The sequence below is a fragment of the Saccostrea cucullata genome, unplaced genomic scaffold (genome assembly GCF_032062105.1).
Source record: "Saccostrea cucullata isolate Sc308-1 unplaced genomic scaffold, CSIRO_AGI_Scuc_v1 ctg2559, whole genome shotgun sequence".
Taxonomy (NCBI): Eukaryota; Metazoa; Mollusca; class Bivalvia; order Ostreida; family Ostreidae; genus Saccostrea; species Saccostrea cuccullata.
In genome coordinates, this window is record NW_026935515.1 from 35,419 (window position 1) to 53,851 (window position 18,433).

The window sequence follows — 18,433 nt, forward strand, 5'->3', positions numbered from 1 at the left end:
GGTATAAGATTTCATTGGCTTCGGAATCAAATTGAAAGGGGGACTTTTGGCTTTCGTGCGGGTACTCTGCACAGTACTGTAACTATTTAATTTTTTTTTTTTTGGGGGGGGGGCTAAACCTTATCCCCAATGTTCAATGCCAATGTTCAATGTGTTCAAAGGGAAATCCTATTCATTTTATTCAAAATATTCCATACTTATAGCTAGCTTATGTTCTGATAATAATAACCACTCTGCTGAAATGTAGAGCACAGTGTGGTTGAAGAACAAGTGACAGATAGTGCATCGGAAATACAGTATAAGTATACAGCTCACCGCACTTTTTAAACTCGCATGGTTTATCGCACAAATTAAGATATCATTTTTCTCACTATAAAACTTAAAATAAGCGAGCTTCAGTACGAGACTTAACCCTTATATTATTAAATATTTTATGTTAATGGTGTATATTCTCTAAATTCGTTATGTTAAGGAGGAACAGGACCACTAGCTGAAAAAATTCCTGTCAATGATTTTTTTTTTCGTATTTTTCATATTACTAATTTAATATGTACTTAACATTTTAAAACGGTCCTACATGTATCATTGGATTTCTTGACTGATTTAAAAGATATCGCCCCATAAATACCCCCCTGTTTAGAGTTTGTATGGAGTTTAGATACTTCATGTTTACGGGCCCATAACGGAGTCCATAATGCGAATTTTTATGCACTATATGATCAAATATTTCAGACTATTCATAGTGTTTATATTATCTAAAAGCAATTGTTTTAATTTCATATAGTATTTGGGTGGGATAATTTCTGCATTTTTCAAGGCAGCTTCAACGACAAAAACCTCATTTGGAAAAAAAATTCTGTCAATAAATGTTTCTAAATTTACGATTGAATGTTAGCCCTTTATCGTAATTATTTACTGCATAAATATCACAGGGTGAAGCTAACCTCCATATCGCAGAAGACATCGTTGAATTAGACGGAAGCATGATAAAAACGCTTCACGTTTGTATTCTACGAGTGCGGGAAATCAATTGTGACGTCACACGAAAATGTTAACATTCAAAATTATCTAAATAGATTGAATATCTGCTACTAAACACGAAAAAATATTAATTTTAAAAAAAATCTGCTTCAGAAATTTATCACGATACATGGACTGTGACCTGTTTATAATGAAATAAAACTGATCATGACGGGTGTGTGTACTTGATCTCGCTGCACTGAGAATTCAAACACTACGTCTATGACGTCACTGATGTCAGAATACAGGGTAGTGAGAAACAAATGTGTGGATTGGGCAACTTCACAATATCTAAATGATGGCAAGATCTTTTTAAAAAATATCAATAATAATTTCTAAAATAAAATGTTTAAAAAATAATTTTCGAATTTAGAATAAAATTACGCAAGAACTGTTGATTTTAACAACGTTTAACATATATATCATTACCGATTATGACGTGATATGTCTTTTTAGTCATGTGACATGTGTCCTGTCTTCCCTTAAGTTTTGAAACTCCTTTTTTTAAAAAAAGGAACGTGTTTATAAATTGTATGATGATACAAGTGTATTATTCTACTATTGGTCTTTACAAATTAATCTATCGCGCTTTCTTTTATATTGTTTAGTTAACATGATCCGATTGAAAGTCTTACAGATGAGTAATTTTTTAAGTACTTTGCACATTTTCCATACATGTCACGGTTCTATCGAAATACAGCACCGAAAAAAGACAAAACTGTATAAAAAAATTATGTCAAAGGATAGTGTAATAAAGTATTGTTTATCTTTCAAACTAGTAAAGTGTTAGGATTAAAAAGAAAATCCTTTTACATTGATGGTCTAAAACTTTGACATTTTGCATTGGAAGATATCTTTCGTGTTCCTAGATTTCAAGAAGTTAACCTGAAAAATATCATCTTTTTAACATGGAAAGCAGTCAAACAGATGAGAAATACTTCTTTCATCTTGCGCCTTAGTGTCATATTCATGTACAGAAAATGTAGATGTTACACAAACTGCACTTTTTCTGCAATGAGCATAGGCAAATGTATGCTTTGAAATGAACGGATACAAAAACGGCTGCAATTGACAAGAAACCATGAAAAAGCATTTAGGAACTGCCATATTCTATCACCCAAGAGTATATAAAATCTTACCAATTATTATGTTTGAATTATGTTTTAAGTAATAGCATAAAATAAAAATTAAGTTATAAGTCACTTTTAAAAAATATTTTTTGTCACGTTACACAATTTTGCATGATAAGAATGTGACCTTAACTTGTGCGAAAAACAACGTGAGTTTAAAAAGTGCGTTGAACTGTATACTTGCACCAGGTGTCTTCATAATACACGCTTGGTCTGTGTCAATTTACATGAACAGGGACACTTAAAACCAAACCCGCTTGAAAAAAATACAATAAGCAAGTGAAATTTTAGGATGTTGGAAGAATACGTGTTTACGTTGAGGAAAAATATATGAACATCTATGTATTATTCTTTCATGATATATTTTTAATATCAGGAATATTAAAACATAATAATGTACAATAAAGATCTTTTTTCGCTAACACGTTTTGTTCTTAAAGATATTAATGCAGAATCAATCTCAGATGACTGTCGATTGCCAGGAGTTTTATACCAAGGAACCAAAAACGTAACAGAAACTGGTAGACCGTGTCAAAGATGGGATAAACAGAGCCCTCACGAACACGGCTATGATGTGTTTAGTCTTGCAAAAGAGAACTACTGTCGTAACTTCGACAGAGAGGAGCCATGGTGCTTTACCAATAACCCGGATGTCCGTTGGGAACTCTGTGGCGTGGAAGTGTGCGGTCAGTTATTTCTATTAGAATGAAAGAAAAAACTCTTTTAATGTTACATGAGTTTGATAACCTAAACATTTTTATCTTTTAAATATTTTTTTTCAGAAACCCCGTGTCTCAATCAATCTTTTTATACAAAAGAAATAAGGAGTCAGTGTGTTCCTGATATCTCAAGTGATAGTGAATACTGTAGGTCAGCGATTTATATCCAAATGTTTTAATTTTAGTTGTCAGTTGATTGGATATCAGATAAATTTTTTTGTATAACATAAGTTGCCTACGTCACAATGAGTTACGTCAAAAACGTATTTCTCCGTTTTTTTAAATATGTTCAATTTGAAGCTATTCTTAGAGGGAAAATTATCTTATCGTGTACATTATAAGGAATGAAGCTTATATTAACCCATTGCTACAATGTAACATAACAGTTTGCGTGTTTTTTTTTTTTAATAAACCGCTTCTTTATTTTCTATTTACTACATGAACAATCTTGTAACATTTCATTGATGCCATATGCATATTTTCCAGCTATATATTAAACCTTGTCTCATGTTTGAAGAAGAATGTTGAAAATTTCACTGATTCCAATTGTTCCCAGATTACATGGCGATCTATTGCTCTGCAAATAAAGGGGACTTTAGAAGACTTAACAGAGAAATCAATCTCTCAATGTAAGTTTTAACTTTACTCACTTTTTTTTCTGAAAGCAATTTAAAAGGAATGGTTATTTCTAAAAGAAGAACAAGTAGAGCTTTTCAAAAAAGCTTACCGTCTTTAGCAACAATTTTAAACAGTAAACAGATCTATACTTAACAGGCCGTATAATTCTTTTGAATTTCTTGATTTTATATTTCTAAATTAGCTTTTTACGGGCATTAACCCTACTACACGGTTGTCGCTCGGTCATCTCCGTAGTCTCGTTCAACCAGACCCTCGGCTGTCTCCGTAAATCTCCGACCACCCAGAGCACCTGCTGGTCGGAGTTTACGGGCAGAAGGATAAAACGTACGCTGAACTAGGACCTTAGGTCCCCCGCGCAGTTCACGACTCTCGGGTCTGTTTACTCCGCTACAAAATGTAGTGCGTTGCATACGTAAAGTGAAAATAGAATAAATCGTAATACTGTGAAGCCTTTTCAGTGTAAAAAAAAACAACAGAAAACTTATTTTTGTCAAGGGAATAACCATTTGTGATGGGTATTATAAAACAAAGAGGGGGAGGGGGTTGCTGAGCATCAGTATAAGATATATGATATATTACAGTTTAACTGTCATGATATTACAGTTTAACTGTCATGGGTTATATGTTGGGTGACCTGTGGTCTCCCTTATGTTTTTATTATTCCATGTAAGGTTATAGTATCTATATAACGCAGTGCATAACCTCTGATCTCCTTACTAATTAGTAAGCGACTCGGAGTAAACAATGTACGTCCAGTCTCTGCATTCGCAGATCTCTAACAAGCAGGGGGGAGGGGGGTGAAGATTTTGCCCCCTACCACCCCCTTTTCATTTCGCTCGGACTTTTCACCAATCCTTTAACATAATGGAATAATTATTTGTTAATAAAGTATTTAATGTCTCTTTTTTCTTCCTTATGAGGTCATGCTTAAATAGGAGACCTCATCACATTAACACTCTTTGCCGGAAATCTCTGATTTTTATTTATCTTACAAAGAAGATGTATTGCAAAGTTTGGGGCTGCATGGAGTTCTCCTCCCCTTTCACCGGAGTTAACACATCAAATTCATAAACCCATCAAAACTACATTAAAAAAGGAAATAAAATTTAAAAAATGCACCAATTATTATTTAACTTTGGGATACATATATACTGTATTTGAAGACAAGCAAGTTGACTAATCCTCCAAATTCCAATTAATACATGTACATTTAGAGAATTCGGAGAAATTGTGCACTTTTTCCCCGGTCAAAAAATTAGGGTCGCAATTCTTTTTTTGAGAGGATTTGAAAATAATTCTACACATACCATGATATTAAATTATTGCCTACTTACAACTTTCAATAACATCGTAATAATGTACAACATAAGATTATCTTTGTCTCATTCAAACACTACAATTTGTGAAGTATGAAATCCTTATTGATGGACAATATAAGACTTCCGTTTGCTTCCATAATCTTTATGCGAATACCAGAGGTAATAAAAAGTTGATAAGACCAGAGGTCACTTTATATCGTTCATCTTTAGGGCGACCATAGGTCACCTTATATTTTACATCAAAAGGGAGACCAGATGTCATCTTCTGTTCTACATTATATGGGGGACCAGAGGCCAACTTATTTTGTACATCAGTAGGGGGACCAGAGGTAAGCTTATATTGTATATCAGTAGGTGACCATAGGATACCTTATATTGTACTTCAGTAGGGGGACCAGGGATCACCTTATATTGTACATAAGTAGGGGGACCAGAGGTCACCTTATATTGAATAACAATAGGGGGACCAGAGGAAACCTTATAATGCACTTTACATAAAAAGGGGAAACAAAAGTTATCCTATACTCTAAATCAGTAGGGAGACTAGTAATCATCTTATTTGTACATCAGTAGGGAGCCCAGAGAACACGTTATATTGTACATCAGTAGGGGGACATCAGTACGGGGACCAGTGGTCACCTTATATAGTACATCAGAAGGGGGACCTGTTGTCACCTTATATTTAACATCAATAGAGGACAAGAGGACACCTAATATTACACTTTCGATCAATAGAGGGACCAGAGGGCACCTTATATTGTACATCAGTAGGGGACATCAGCAGGGGGACTTGAGGTCACCTTATATTGTATATCAATAGGGGGACCAGAGGTAACCTTATATTGTACATCAGTAGGGGGACAAGAGTACACCATTATCGTACCTTGGTAGGGGGACTAGGGGTCACCTTATATGGTACATCAGTAGGGGGACCAGAGATCACCTTGTATTGTACATCAGTAGGGGGACTAGAGGACACCTTATGTTGTACATCAGTAGGGGGACATCAGAAGGGGACCCAGAGGACACTTTATATTTAACATCAGTAGGGGGACCAGGGGTCACCTTATAATGAACATCAGTAGGGGACCAGAGGACACTTAATATTACACTTTACATCAATAGGGGGACCAGAGGTAACCCTGTATTGTACATCAGTAGGGGGACCAGAGGGTACCTTATATTGTACATCAGTAGGGGGACCAGGGGTCATCTTATTTTGTACACCAGTATGGGGGACAAGAGGGCACCTAGGGGGACCAGGGGTCACCTCATATTGTATATCAGGAGGGGGACCAGAGGTCACTTTATATTGTACATAAGTAGGTGACATCAGTAGGGGGACCGACCAGAGGTCATTTTATATTATACATCAGTAGGGGGACCAGAGGTCACCTTATATTGTACATCAGTAGGGGGACCAAAGGACACCTTATATTGTACATCAGTTGTGGAACCAGGGGTCACATTATATTGTACTTCAATAGGGATACCAGGGGTAATCTTATATTGTACATCAGTAGGGGGACCAGGGGTCACCTTATTTTGTACAAGGTAGAGGGAACAGAGGACACCTTATATTATACACCAGCAGGGGGACCAGGGGTCACCTTATATTGTACATCAGTAGGGGGACCAGAGGACACCTTATATTACACATCAGCAGGGGGACCAGGGGTCATCTTATATTGTACATCAATTGGGGGACCTGGTACACCTTATATTGTACAACAGCAGGGTGACCAGGGACATCTTATATTGTACATTAGTAGGGGATATCAGTAGGGGGGGCCAGAGGACACCTTATATTATACAGCCTTATTATATTCAGCAGGGGGACCAGGGATCACCTTATATTGAACATCAGTAGGGGGACCAGAGGACACCTTATATTATACATCAGCAGGGGGACCAGGGGTCATCTTATATTGTACCTCAGTAGAGGGGGTCATAGGACACATATTGTACAACAGCAGGGTGACCAAGGGACATTTTATATTATACATCAGCAGGGGGACCAGGGGTGACTTTATATTGTACATCAGTAGGGGAACCATACGACACCTTATATTGTACAACATCAGGGTTAGCAGGGACAATATTATATTGTACATAAGTTGGGGACATCAGTAGGGGGACCAGAGGACACCTTATATTGTACAACATTAGGGTGACCAGGGGACATCTTATATTGTACATAAGTTGGGGACATCAGTAGGGGGGGCAGAGGACACCTTACATTGTACACCAGTAGGGGGACCAGGTGACATCTTATTTTGTACACCAGTAGGGGGACAAAAGGGCACCTTATATTGTATATAAGTAGTGGGATCATAGGACACCTTTTATGCACATCAGAAGGGGGAACAGAGGTCACCTCATATTGTACATAAGTAGGGAACATCAGTAGGGGGACCAGAAATCACCTTATATTGTATATCAGTAGGATGACCAGGGGTCACCTTATATTGTACAACTGTAGGGGGACCAGGGGTCACCTTATATTGTACAACAGTAGGGGGGCCAGGGGTTACCTTCTATTGTACAACATTAGGGGGACGAAAGGACACCTTATATTGTACATCAGTAGGAGATAACAGTAGGGGACCAGAGGTCACCTTATATTGTACTATTGTACATCAGTAGGGGGACAGAGCCTTCAGTTCAGTTTTAACGTTCGTTACTAGGTGGACTAGAGGTAAACTAATATTGTACATCAATTAGTTGACCAAAGGTCACCTTATATTTTATTTCATTGTGGAGACTAATGGTCACCTTTATATTGTACAACAGAAAGGGGACCATAGGTCACCTTGTACTGTACAAGAGCAGACGTCAGATTATATTGTATATCACAAGGGGAAACGGAGGTCACCTTATACATCAATAGGGGGTCAGAGGTCACCCTATGTTGTAGATCATTATGAGGACCTTAGGTCACTCTATTTTTTTATATCACAAGGGGGACCAGAGGTCACCTTGTATTGTACATAAATAGGGAGACCAGTGGTCCCCTTTATTGTACATTTTTAGAGAAATCAGACATAAAAAAATTATATGAATGCAGAGATATAAAGCATCAGTGATTCTAGACCCGTCTTACTCAATAGACACCTAAAAAGAACACAAGGGCGGACCACAGGCTACAAATAAAATGCATATTATCGAGATGCTAGAAGTTCACTTAAGAACACGACAAGAGGCCTATGGATCTTATAGGTCATCTGAACATCTTGTAAAACTTTAAAACTTTCATTTCAAATAATCGGTAATAATTAGCAATAATTAGTAGTGCTCATCGACCAAAAAAACCCTCATCCTGAGGTCATACATTTCACAATTTTGAAAAAAGGACCATTGTTCATAAAAAAAATTGGTTTATACCAAAGAACACATTTCAAAGCATTAATTCAATTACAGTATTGTCTACAAATTAAATGGTACCCATGAGCCAGGGGCCTTGAAATTTATAATTCTGGAAGACGCTCCATTGCTTATCATAACTATATGCAGTTAGTTTAATTAATATGCAGGAGTAGAGAGGAAGATTTTTTTTAAAGAATTAAGGAGGCTGGGGGTCAACAAATTAACCACAAATTAACCATCAGATTTAACTTATTTTTTTTAGATGCGGTATCATAAGCTGTCAACTATCATTTGGCAAAGAAAAAGATTATACATTTTAGTTTTAAAATTTGATCATTTTGTATATCTTTATATGGAGCTCTTCTTTTAAAGGAGATCAAAATAGTCTGAAAATGGCTGCCACCCCTCAGCCTCTTTAATGAATTTAAACTTTACAGTTTATATAGCCCCACCGTAACACCGGAACCCCTGACTTTGTGTCATGAATTTCAAAAGTTTTGAGAGAATACCCTTCCTCATCACAGCTTTGCTTGTAGTTAGTTTGTTTAATATCCAGGGACAGAGGGAAATATTTTCAAAGAATAAATGCATTTCATAAATTAATATAAATTTTTATAGCCCTGTCCTAATCCCAGGGCCCCTGACCCTGGGACAATGAATTTCACAATTTAGGTATGGAGTCAATGCTTATAATAATTATGCCAATAGTTCGACGGCTTGATGTTAATTAGTAAAGAAAATTTTTAAAGACTTCATCAATTGTAGTAATTTCGCCCAAACTTTCTTGACTTAGGGGGTGGAGGGCAGGGACCATAAATTAAAAAATCTCCCCTTCACCCATAGATGCTTTATGCCAAAATTAGTTGTAAATGGTTGAGGGGTTACAGAGAAAAGCTGAAAATGTTCGAATGTTAACACACAATGCACAGCACACGACGCCAGAAAAAAAACTGATAGGAATACTAGTAAGTCACATGCGTTGATTCAGGTGACCAAATAAGGTATCCTTTGGTCTCAATATTTATGTAAAATATTAGGTGTCTTCTGGTCTCCCTGTTTACTTACAATATAAGATGACCTCTGTTCTTCTTATTGATGTAAAATATAACGTGTCTTCCGGTGTCTTCATTGTCGTTCAAAATAGTTTTATCATTAGTTTTAATGATGTACAATATAATGTGACCTCTTGTCCCCCTACTGATGTACAAGTTACGAGGGCTGTTCAATTAATAATGTCCTGAACTGTATGACATACAATACTAAGCTTGAAGTTTTCGCATTATTGCATCTTTAATAAATTTATAACAATTGATGTGACTACTTTTCATCACATAGTTTAATTGTGAGAAGTTGGAAAACAAGGGTATTCGAGACACTGCATTAAAAACGAATTGTAAAGAATCAGCAAACTAGAGTGAAATCAAACCGTCCATTAAAGCTGCTGTAAAACTTGTTAAGAATCCCAAAGAAATACTCACTGAAATCTGTAAAAATTTACTGCAATCAATGTTTGTTTTATAGACAATTGAGCAGGTTGATTTCAATGATAAAAATATATAATGGGCATCAAAAATGGAGACCGTACTTGCAAACAAAAATTAAATAAATAATGTACTGTTTGCCGAATTTCAACAAATAATCACTGATGGTGTATGATTGACTATACAACACATAGCAAAGAATGGAGGCATACAAGGCGAGGACAATCCCCCGCTTTGAAAAAAGATATTTCTCAATTCGAAAAGTAGTATTTTTTCAAAATTTTATGGTTTATATCATCTTTTACATATCAAATTCTGTATTTCATTGGTTTAATAATTTATGAAAAATTTATTTTTATTCATCTTTTTAAGACGTCTGAAAAAAAAAAGAAAAAGCTTCATGTATGATCCGAACTCTCGCCATAGCACAGGTTTGGTCCAAGATCAACCACTTTAACCACTACACTACGAAGTATATGTACTATTGAGGTCTTTCAGTGTGATTTAAATGAACGGGTTTGTTGAAATTTTTTCAGAAAAGTTCGATTTTCATATAGAATGGGTCAGACTCCATTTTTTGGACAAATGAAGTAGATTTCACATTTACATTTCCATCATTTAAGCGTTCACGAAGACTGGAGACTTGACCCATTCATGTTCAAAATTCGTTTTTTATGGCTCTATTAAACCCATTTTCCACTAAATATGCTTAACTGTCAACTTTGAAATAAATATTATCAAGGGATAAGTGGTTCAGAAAAATGAAATAATTAAATGTTTTGAAGATGACATTACTGAGAACATGATTTTAGAAAAATGTAGCTTTTTGTGAATTTTGATTAACATTTTGTCTCAGAGCGGGGGATTGTACACGCCTTATACGCCCTCTTTCAAAATAGACATCATTTCAGGAGTAGTTCACACTGTTTTAAAAACGTTTGACAGAAAAAAAGCTTAGAACTCAAAAGTAACCCTTTAAAAACAATGAGTGAAAACAACCGTATAAGAATATATGAACAACTAGAAACAATCTCGTTGCGAGCAACGAGTAGGTCTTCCGTCCGATTCCGAAAAATAACCCATAAAATCGAGCTGAAAATGGATTAAACATATTTTGGACACACTGGTAATTGAAATGGGTCACTAGCGTGCAAATCCAATACGCTTATCGATTACGCTATTTGAACAACTACTCTTACTTCACTTGTATGTACATATAATTCTGCAACAGTTAATCTGTCTTGGAATTATGAAAGAATGGTCACTATTCATAATTTCGCGCCAAACGCAACGAGTAAATCTTAGCGAATTTCTCTTGGAAAGTTCATTTAAATAGGTGAGATAGCTTCAATCAAATAACAAAAGAGCGTTCTTATCGCCTTAATTTTGAGGTGTGGAAAGTATAACACATACAAGTAACATATCGTATATAGGCAAATAACATTAAAGCAGTGAAACAGCTATGAATGGATAATTTTTCAATTTTCACTCACGAAAGTTGACTATTCCGATTACTTACACTTTCATGAAAATGGTGGTATGTTTCACCGAAAAAAATGCCTCGATCGCTCTACGAGGGTCAAGAAATAAGATTCCATTATGTTCAATTACTTGCATTGAGAAAATAAAATGTTTATATAGGTCAATTAAACGGTCTTTGAAAAATTGTTATCTTTAAAAATAAAATATTTTCTTATTGTAACAGTTGTCCTTTCTATTGATTTAATATGACACAAGTGTGCATGGGAAAACAGTGGTCACGTTTTTTACTTACTACATTCTTGAAAAACTATTAATTATAACTATGATTTAAGCAATGTGTTACTGTGATGCAAAACAAAAGATATAGATATTGTACTTCATTTGCACATTAATTCTTTTCTATTTCTACTTTGAGAAACAACCAAAACCAATTCAAGAAGACTTGTAAGTAGACCTTGGATAATAAATGTAGTTTGACACAGAATTGCAACGAACCTACGACGTGTTAATCCAAGTGTCCCTATACATTTCATTGCTCCTTATGTTACTTTCGTTGAAGCAAACGCTCAGCTGCCTCTGTAAACCCCTATTGCGAAATGTCGGAATTGACAGAGACCGCCGCCATTAAGATCCCGCTTCAGACTTTTGAATGTTAATATCTCGAGTTCGAATTCATCAATTTACAAACAAATTATATATTCAGCCTAATGAGAAATGTTTCTATCAACCATACTTATATAATTTGAAAATATTGAAAAACAAAAAAGTTTAAAAATTTGACTTTTTTTCTTTGCATGCCATTACGACAGGAAGTAGAGACGACGTACAAAAGATCGCGTCTTGAATAGTACTTATCACGATCTATAATCCCTGAAAGTTTCACAGTGATATCTTTTACCGTTCTTTAGATTATCCGCGAACAAAATGTCAATTTAAAACCAGAAATTTGTCCGTAACTTGGCACCAGAAAGGAATTTCCAAAAAATGACCAGAATAGAATAACTTCAGATAGCAACACGTTGTTCCTGCAAGTTTCATAAAAATCCATCCAGTAGTCTTCGAGAAATCACGTGCACAAAATTTGATGGTCAGAAAAATAATAATTATAACGAGCTCAGGCAAGCTTCAACGCCTTTTGCGCTGGAAAGATATAGACTCAAAAAAGCATTTTAGCAATCCTTCCTCTACCTTCACTGAAAATCTCAAGTCAATATCTTCATTCGTTTTTAGTGATTGCCAGGACAAGCTGACCCTCTTAAAATCTGTAAATCGTCCATATCTCACGACTGGAAGTGACGACGTACATATAAAAAATTTCTAATAAGGTTCAGACCAATATCTATCAGATCTGAAAGTTTCGTGAAAATCGACCCAGCCGTTTCCGAGAACTGGCGTGCACAAAATCGGTAAGAAAAAAATAATAATAACAAGAGCAAAGCTCGTTGCAAAGCAACGAGTAGGTCTTCCGTCCTGTTTGACCGGAAGTAACTTTCATTTTTTTTAACAAAAATCTGTAATAACGCCCAAAAATGTATAAATCACCTTAATTTATGTTAATTAATGCTAAAATAAGACATTTTTTACTACTTCCGGTTTGACCGGAAGTGACGACGACGGACGGAAAATTAATTTTTATGCTCCCAGAGACATATGTTACCCAAAAACGGGTTAAGAACGGCAAAAATACGCGTTTTTCGACTACTTCCGGTTTGGCCGGAAGTGTCGACGACGGACGTATTTTAATGACTCCAGGTAAAAAGATATCGTAGAAAAGGTGTCAAAAATTTTGAAATTCGCGATAGAACTTTTTTCGGGCCATAGCAAGCGCCGACGTGCGGCACTTCCGATAAAAATGAAATACATTCCGCAAATCTACAGACTTAGGTCTACCATTCCTGAAAGTATCATGTGTCTATTTAAAGCCGTTTAGGAGAAATCGTGCGGACAAACTGACCCTTAGAAAAACATTAAAATGCTTATAACTACGGACCGGAAGTGACGTCATCAAAACGGAAAAAAAACGCATAAGGTTCAAGTGAAGTTACATAAGTCCTGAAAGTTTCATAGAAATCCATCCAGCCGTTTTTGAGAAATCGCGTGCACAAAATCGGTAAGAAAAAAAAACAGTAATTATAAAAGTGAAAAAGAAACCTAAGAATAACAAGAAGGTCTTCCGCTGAAGACGGAAGACCTTAATAGGGAAAAAGAAACCGAACGAAAACAATAAGGTCTTCCGTTGGAGACGGAAGACCTTAATTATTAAAAATATCAGTAATTGTAGTTATCCACGTTTTTTTTTAAAATTCAAACAGATAAATGAAACTTGAATCTATTGCTTAAAACCCTCAAAACAAAATTTACAATACGATGTACTTGACAAAAACAGCAAAGGTCTGAGAAGAGCAGAGAATTGCAAGAGCAGAAAGATAGATTTATAGGCAATTTTCTTAAATATTAGTGGTCTTATTGTTCAAATTCGTATTCGGGGATGCAGTTTAATTTCTGGAGGAATCTAGAAAACAATTTTTTTGCAAAAAAATCAAAAGGCTAATGAGAATCAGGAATCCACGACATTAGATTTTTTTCATGACAGGGTCCAAACCCGAAAGCCCTGAAGAGTAAATGGGTCTTGGGGATAAACAAAAGTTAATGTTCATTCACATTAACAATATTCGCCTGATCTTTCGCCTTTTGACTTGTTCCATTTGCCAAACTTGAGAAAACGCCTTTCAGAAGGAAGAAACAAGTCCAGGAAATCATAGGATCTGCAATAATCCAGTATATAAAGGTTCATACCCGAAAATGAGTTAAAAAACAATTGAAAATGCATCAGAAATTGGATAAAAAATGTTACTGACATGTGTTTTAATGAAAAGATAATTTTAGGTTAAATCATTATAACTTATTTTAACTCAAATTATTGAAAATCGACTTTTGTTTCTTTCCGAGCACCAAAGACATTATACATTAAACGACCCTTGTATAAAGTAACCTACCGATGTACAATTTCAGGTGTCCTCTGGTCCCCCTACTGATGTACAATATGAGGTGACCTCTAGTCCCCCTACTGATGTACAATATACGGTGACCTCTGGTCCCCCTTCTGATGTGCAATATAAAGTGGCCTCTGATCCCCTTAATGATATATTTTATAAGGTGACATCTGGTCCCCATTATGATGTACAGTATGAGGTGACCTCTAGTCCTCCTACTGATGTAAAATATAAGGTGACTTCTGGTCCCCTTACTGGTACCCTACTGATGTACAATGTAAGGTTACCTCTGGTTCTCCTACTGTGTACAATATAAAGTGGCCTCTGGTCCTACTGATTCACAATACAAGGTCACCCCTGGTCCCCCTGCTGATGTACAATATAAAGTGTCCTCTGATCCCCTTACTGATGTACAATATAAGGTGACCTCTGGTCCCCCTTCTGATGTTAAATTAAAGATGACCTCTGGTCCCCCTACTGTTATACAATAAAAAGTGGCCTCTGCCCCCCCCCCCCCCCCCCCTACTGATGTACAAAATAAGATGTCCTCTGGTCCCCTTCTAATGTACAATGTAAGTTGATCTCTGGTTCCCCTACTGATGTACAATATAAGGTGACCCCTGCTACCCCTCCTGATGATCAATATAAAGTGACCTCTCATTCCCTTTCTGATGTAAAATATAAGGTGACCTCTAGTCCCCCTTTAGGTGTTAAATATAAGATGACCTCTGGTCCCCCTTTTGATGTACAACATAAAGTGGTCTCTGGTCCCCCTACTGATGTACAATATAAGATGACCACTGGTTCCCCTTCTGATTTTAAATATAAGGTGACCCCTGGTCCCCTGCTGGTATACAATATAAAGTGGTCTCTGGTCCCTATACTGATGTACAATATAATGTGACCTCTGGTTCACCTTACTGATGAACAATATAAGGTATCCTCTGGTCCCCCTACTGATGTACAATATATGGTGACCTCTGGTCCCCCTGCAGATGTACAACATAAGGTGACCTTTGGTAATCCTACTGATGTTAAATATAAGGTGACTTCTGGTCCCCCTACTTATGTACAATATAAGGTGACCTCTGGTCCCCCTATTTATGTACAATATAAGGTGACCTCTGGTCCTTCTGCTGATGTACAATATAAGATGACCTCTAGTCCTACTACTGATGTACAATATAAGGTGTCCTCTGGTCCCTTTATTGATGTTCAATATAGGATGACCTCTGGATCCTCTACTGATGTGCAGTACAATATAAGGTGACCAATTGTCTCCGAACTAATGTAAAATATCGGGTGACCTCTGGTCCCCGTACTGATGTACAATATAAGGTGTCCTCTGGTCACCCTACTGATGTACAATAACAACTGCTGATGATCAATACAAAGTGACCTCTGATCCTCTTACTGATGTACAATATAAGGTGACCTCTAGTCCCCCTTCTGGTATTAAATATAAGGTGTTCTCTGGTCCTGCTACAGATGTAGCGTACAATATTAGGTGACCACTAGTCCCCATATAATATAAGGTGACCTCTGGTCATCCTTCTGATGTTAAATATAAGGTGACCTCTGGTCCCCCTACTTATGTACACTATAAAAAGACCTCTGGTCCCCCTACTGATGTTCTATATAAGGTGAACTCTATTCCCCCCACTGATGTACAATGTAAGGTAACCTCTGGTCCCCCTACTGATGTACAATATAAGGTGTCCTCTGGTCCCCTTATTGGTGTACAATATAAGGTGACCTCTGGTCCCTCTACTAATGTACAGTACAATTTTAGGTGTCCACTAGTCCCCGTATTAATGTAAAATATCCGGTGACCTCTGGTCCCCGTACTGATGTACAATATAAGGTGTCCTCTGGTCCCCATACTGATGTACAATATAAGGTGACCCCTGGTCCCCCTACCGATTTAAATTATAAGGTGTCCTGGTCCCCTTACAGAAGTATGGTATGGTGTCCTCTGATCCCCCTATCGATATACTAGAGGTGACCTCATGTCCTTCTGCTGATGTACAATATAAATTGACCTCTGGTCCTACTACTAATATAAAATATAAGGTGACCTCTGGTCTCTCTACTGATGTACAGTACAATATTAGGTGACCACTAGTCCCCGTACTAATGTAAAATATTGGGTGACGTCTGGTCCCCGTACTGATGTACAATATAAGGTGTCCTCTGGTCCCCCTACTGATGTTCAATATAAGGTGACCTCTCCCCCCTACTTATGTACAATATAAGGTGTCCTCTGGTCCCCCTACTGATGTACAATATAAGGTGTCCTCTGGTCCCTCTACTGATGCACAATATAAGGTGCCCTCTGGTCCCTCTACTGATGTACAAAATAAGGTGTCCTCTGGTCTCCCTACTGGTGTACAATATAAATAAGGTGTCCTCTGGTCCCTCTACTGATGTACAGTAAAATAATAAGTTACCTGTAGTCCCCTTACTGATGTACGATATAGGGTGACCTCTGGTCCCCCAAATCATGTACGATATAAGGTATCCCCAGGTCGCCCCCCCCCCTATTATGTGCAATAAAAGATTACCTTTTATTGATTTAAAATGTAAGGTGACCTATGATCACTCTGATGATGTACAATATAATGTGACCACTGGTCTCCCTAATGATGTTAAATATAAGGTGGCCTCTGGTCCCCCTACTGATGTACAATGTAAGGTGATCGTTGGTCCCCCTATTGATGTACAATATGAGGTTATTTCTGGTCACCCTTTATTACTTTCACGTTTCTGCTAATATATATATTAGAAAGTTGATCTTTATAAAGTTTTAAATATGATTATTTTGGTGTAAGACAAAGAAAATTGTCTATCATATAAAATTCAACTAATATATAAGGTGACCTGAGGTCTCCGTATTGATATCGATGAATTTACTTTTGTGCCTTTAATGCCTGGAGAGTTCCTAGAATGTTTTATTACTACGCAAAATGACGAACTATTTGCGGGGGACCCCAGGTCCTAGCTGAGCGTACGTTTTATCCTTCTACAGTTTACGGAGACAGCCGAGCGTCTGATTGAACGAGACTATCATCTCCGTAAACTTTGACTGGTCGAGAGCTTTCGGCAAACCTCGGCTGATTCCCATTCACTCTTCAAACAAGAAATGGGAAAAGAATAATAACAAATTGTAAAACCTGCAAGCAATAACTATCAAATTTTATTTATAATGAAATTAAAGAGACCTTTTTATTTATTGCTATGAAAAATATCATGTTATTTAGAAATAGTTACTGCTGATTTTGTTGTTCGTTTTGTCATTTTTTAAGATTGGAAATCTTGCAAAATTGTTAAGTCGTACGAAAAATAGATCATCAGAAAGTTATCTCCCTTGCCTTGAACAGCATTTCAACCAATGAAATAATTGAAAATTTTCTCATCATGCAATTTCTACCAATCACAAAAGAGAGGAAGTGCATAGTCCGAAGACTGTAAAAAACTTCAACTATACAATACCGTCTTCCAAGGAGACGGTAATAAAACAGTAATTGATTTTAAAGCAAGTAAAAAAGAAATCAATGTCAAATAAGTGAAATTAGTCTTTTTTTTTCAAGTTTTTCAAATATATTTTAATTGAAAAGAACATAAAGGGATTTTAAAGAAAGATACTAGAATGAGGAATATTTAAATATCAAATAAAGTTGAACAATTTTACAGATTTTCACTTGAATTTTAACTCTGTGTATGAGATTCAATAAAAATATATATTATAGTACCTAAATACAAATAAATTCATCCAAATTTCTTCATGAAAAAGGACACTTCATCATACAAAATCAGGATCTTGCTGAAAAATCTAAATATCGTCGAACTTTCTTTCAATAATACAATTGAAATTTTCTGCTTTGCAGGTATTCTTTCACCATGTCGAGATCCTAGTGTGACAGGTGATTCTTTTGTGGTGATCATGATTAACTTTGCCATCCCATGTTTCAAAGAATTCTTCAGAAATACAACAGATGGACCAACATTATGCCGGTATTTATTCACAGTGTATCTTGATATGACACAATTAAAATGTTAAAATGAGCAAAACAAGTTTCATTTTCTTACTTTATTATCTATTTGAAGTTGTTCCATCTAAATATTGATAAAATATATTAAATGACAACGCATATTAATAAAATATATTAAATGACAAGGCATTAGAAATTTAAACTTATTTCTGTAATTAATTAAATTGTTTTTAAATAGTTTTTTTTTGGAAATTTTCTTTTCCGGCTTCGATTTATATAAGAAATAATTTTA

The 18,433-nt window shown here is 36.2% G+C and overlaps 1 protein-coding gene across 1 annotated transcript; it reads left to right on the forward strand.

Moving 5' to 3' along the window:
• The first annotated feature begins 2,544 nt into the window (after positions 1 to 2,544).
• Positions 2,545 to 18,250, forward strand: LOC134243078 (hepatocyte growth factor-like protein). Its single transcript, XM_062725298.1, has 2 exons — positions 2,545 to 2,836; positions 18,037 to 18,250. Exons 1-2 carry the CDS (start codon positions 2,545 to 2,547, stop codon positions 18,207 to 18,209), a joined length of 465 nt encoding a protein of 154 aa, XP_062581282.1. The 3' UTR covers positions 18,210 to 18,250.
• The last annotated feature ends 183 nt before the right edge of the window (positions 18,251 to 18,433 follow it).

Excerpts from the sequence above, each read along its gene's own strand:
- LOC134243078 (XM_062725298.1), top strand. The coding sequence starts at position 2,545 with ATGTACAATAAAGATCTTTTTTCGCTAACACGTTTTGTTCTTAAAGAT. Across the intron at positions 2,837-18,036 it reads CTGTGGCGTGGAAGTGTGCG|GTATTCTTTCACCATGTCGA; the intron begins GTCAGTTATTTC and ends TCTGCTTTGCAG.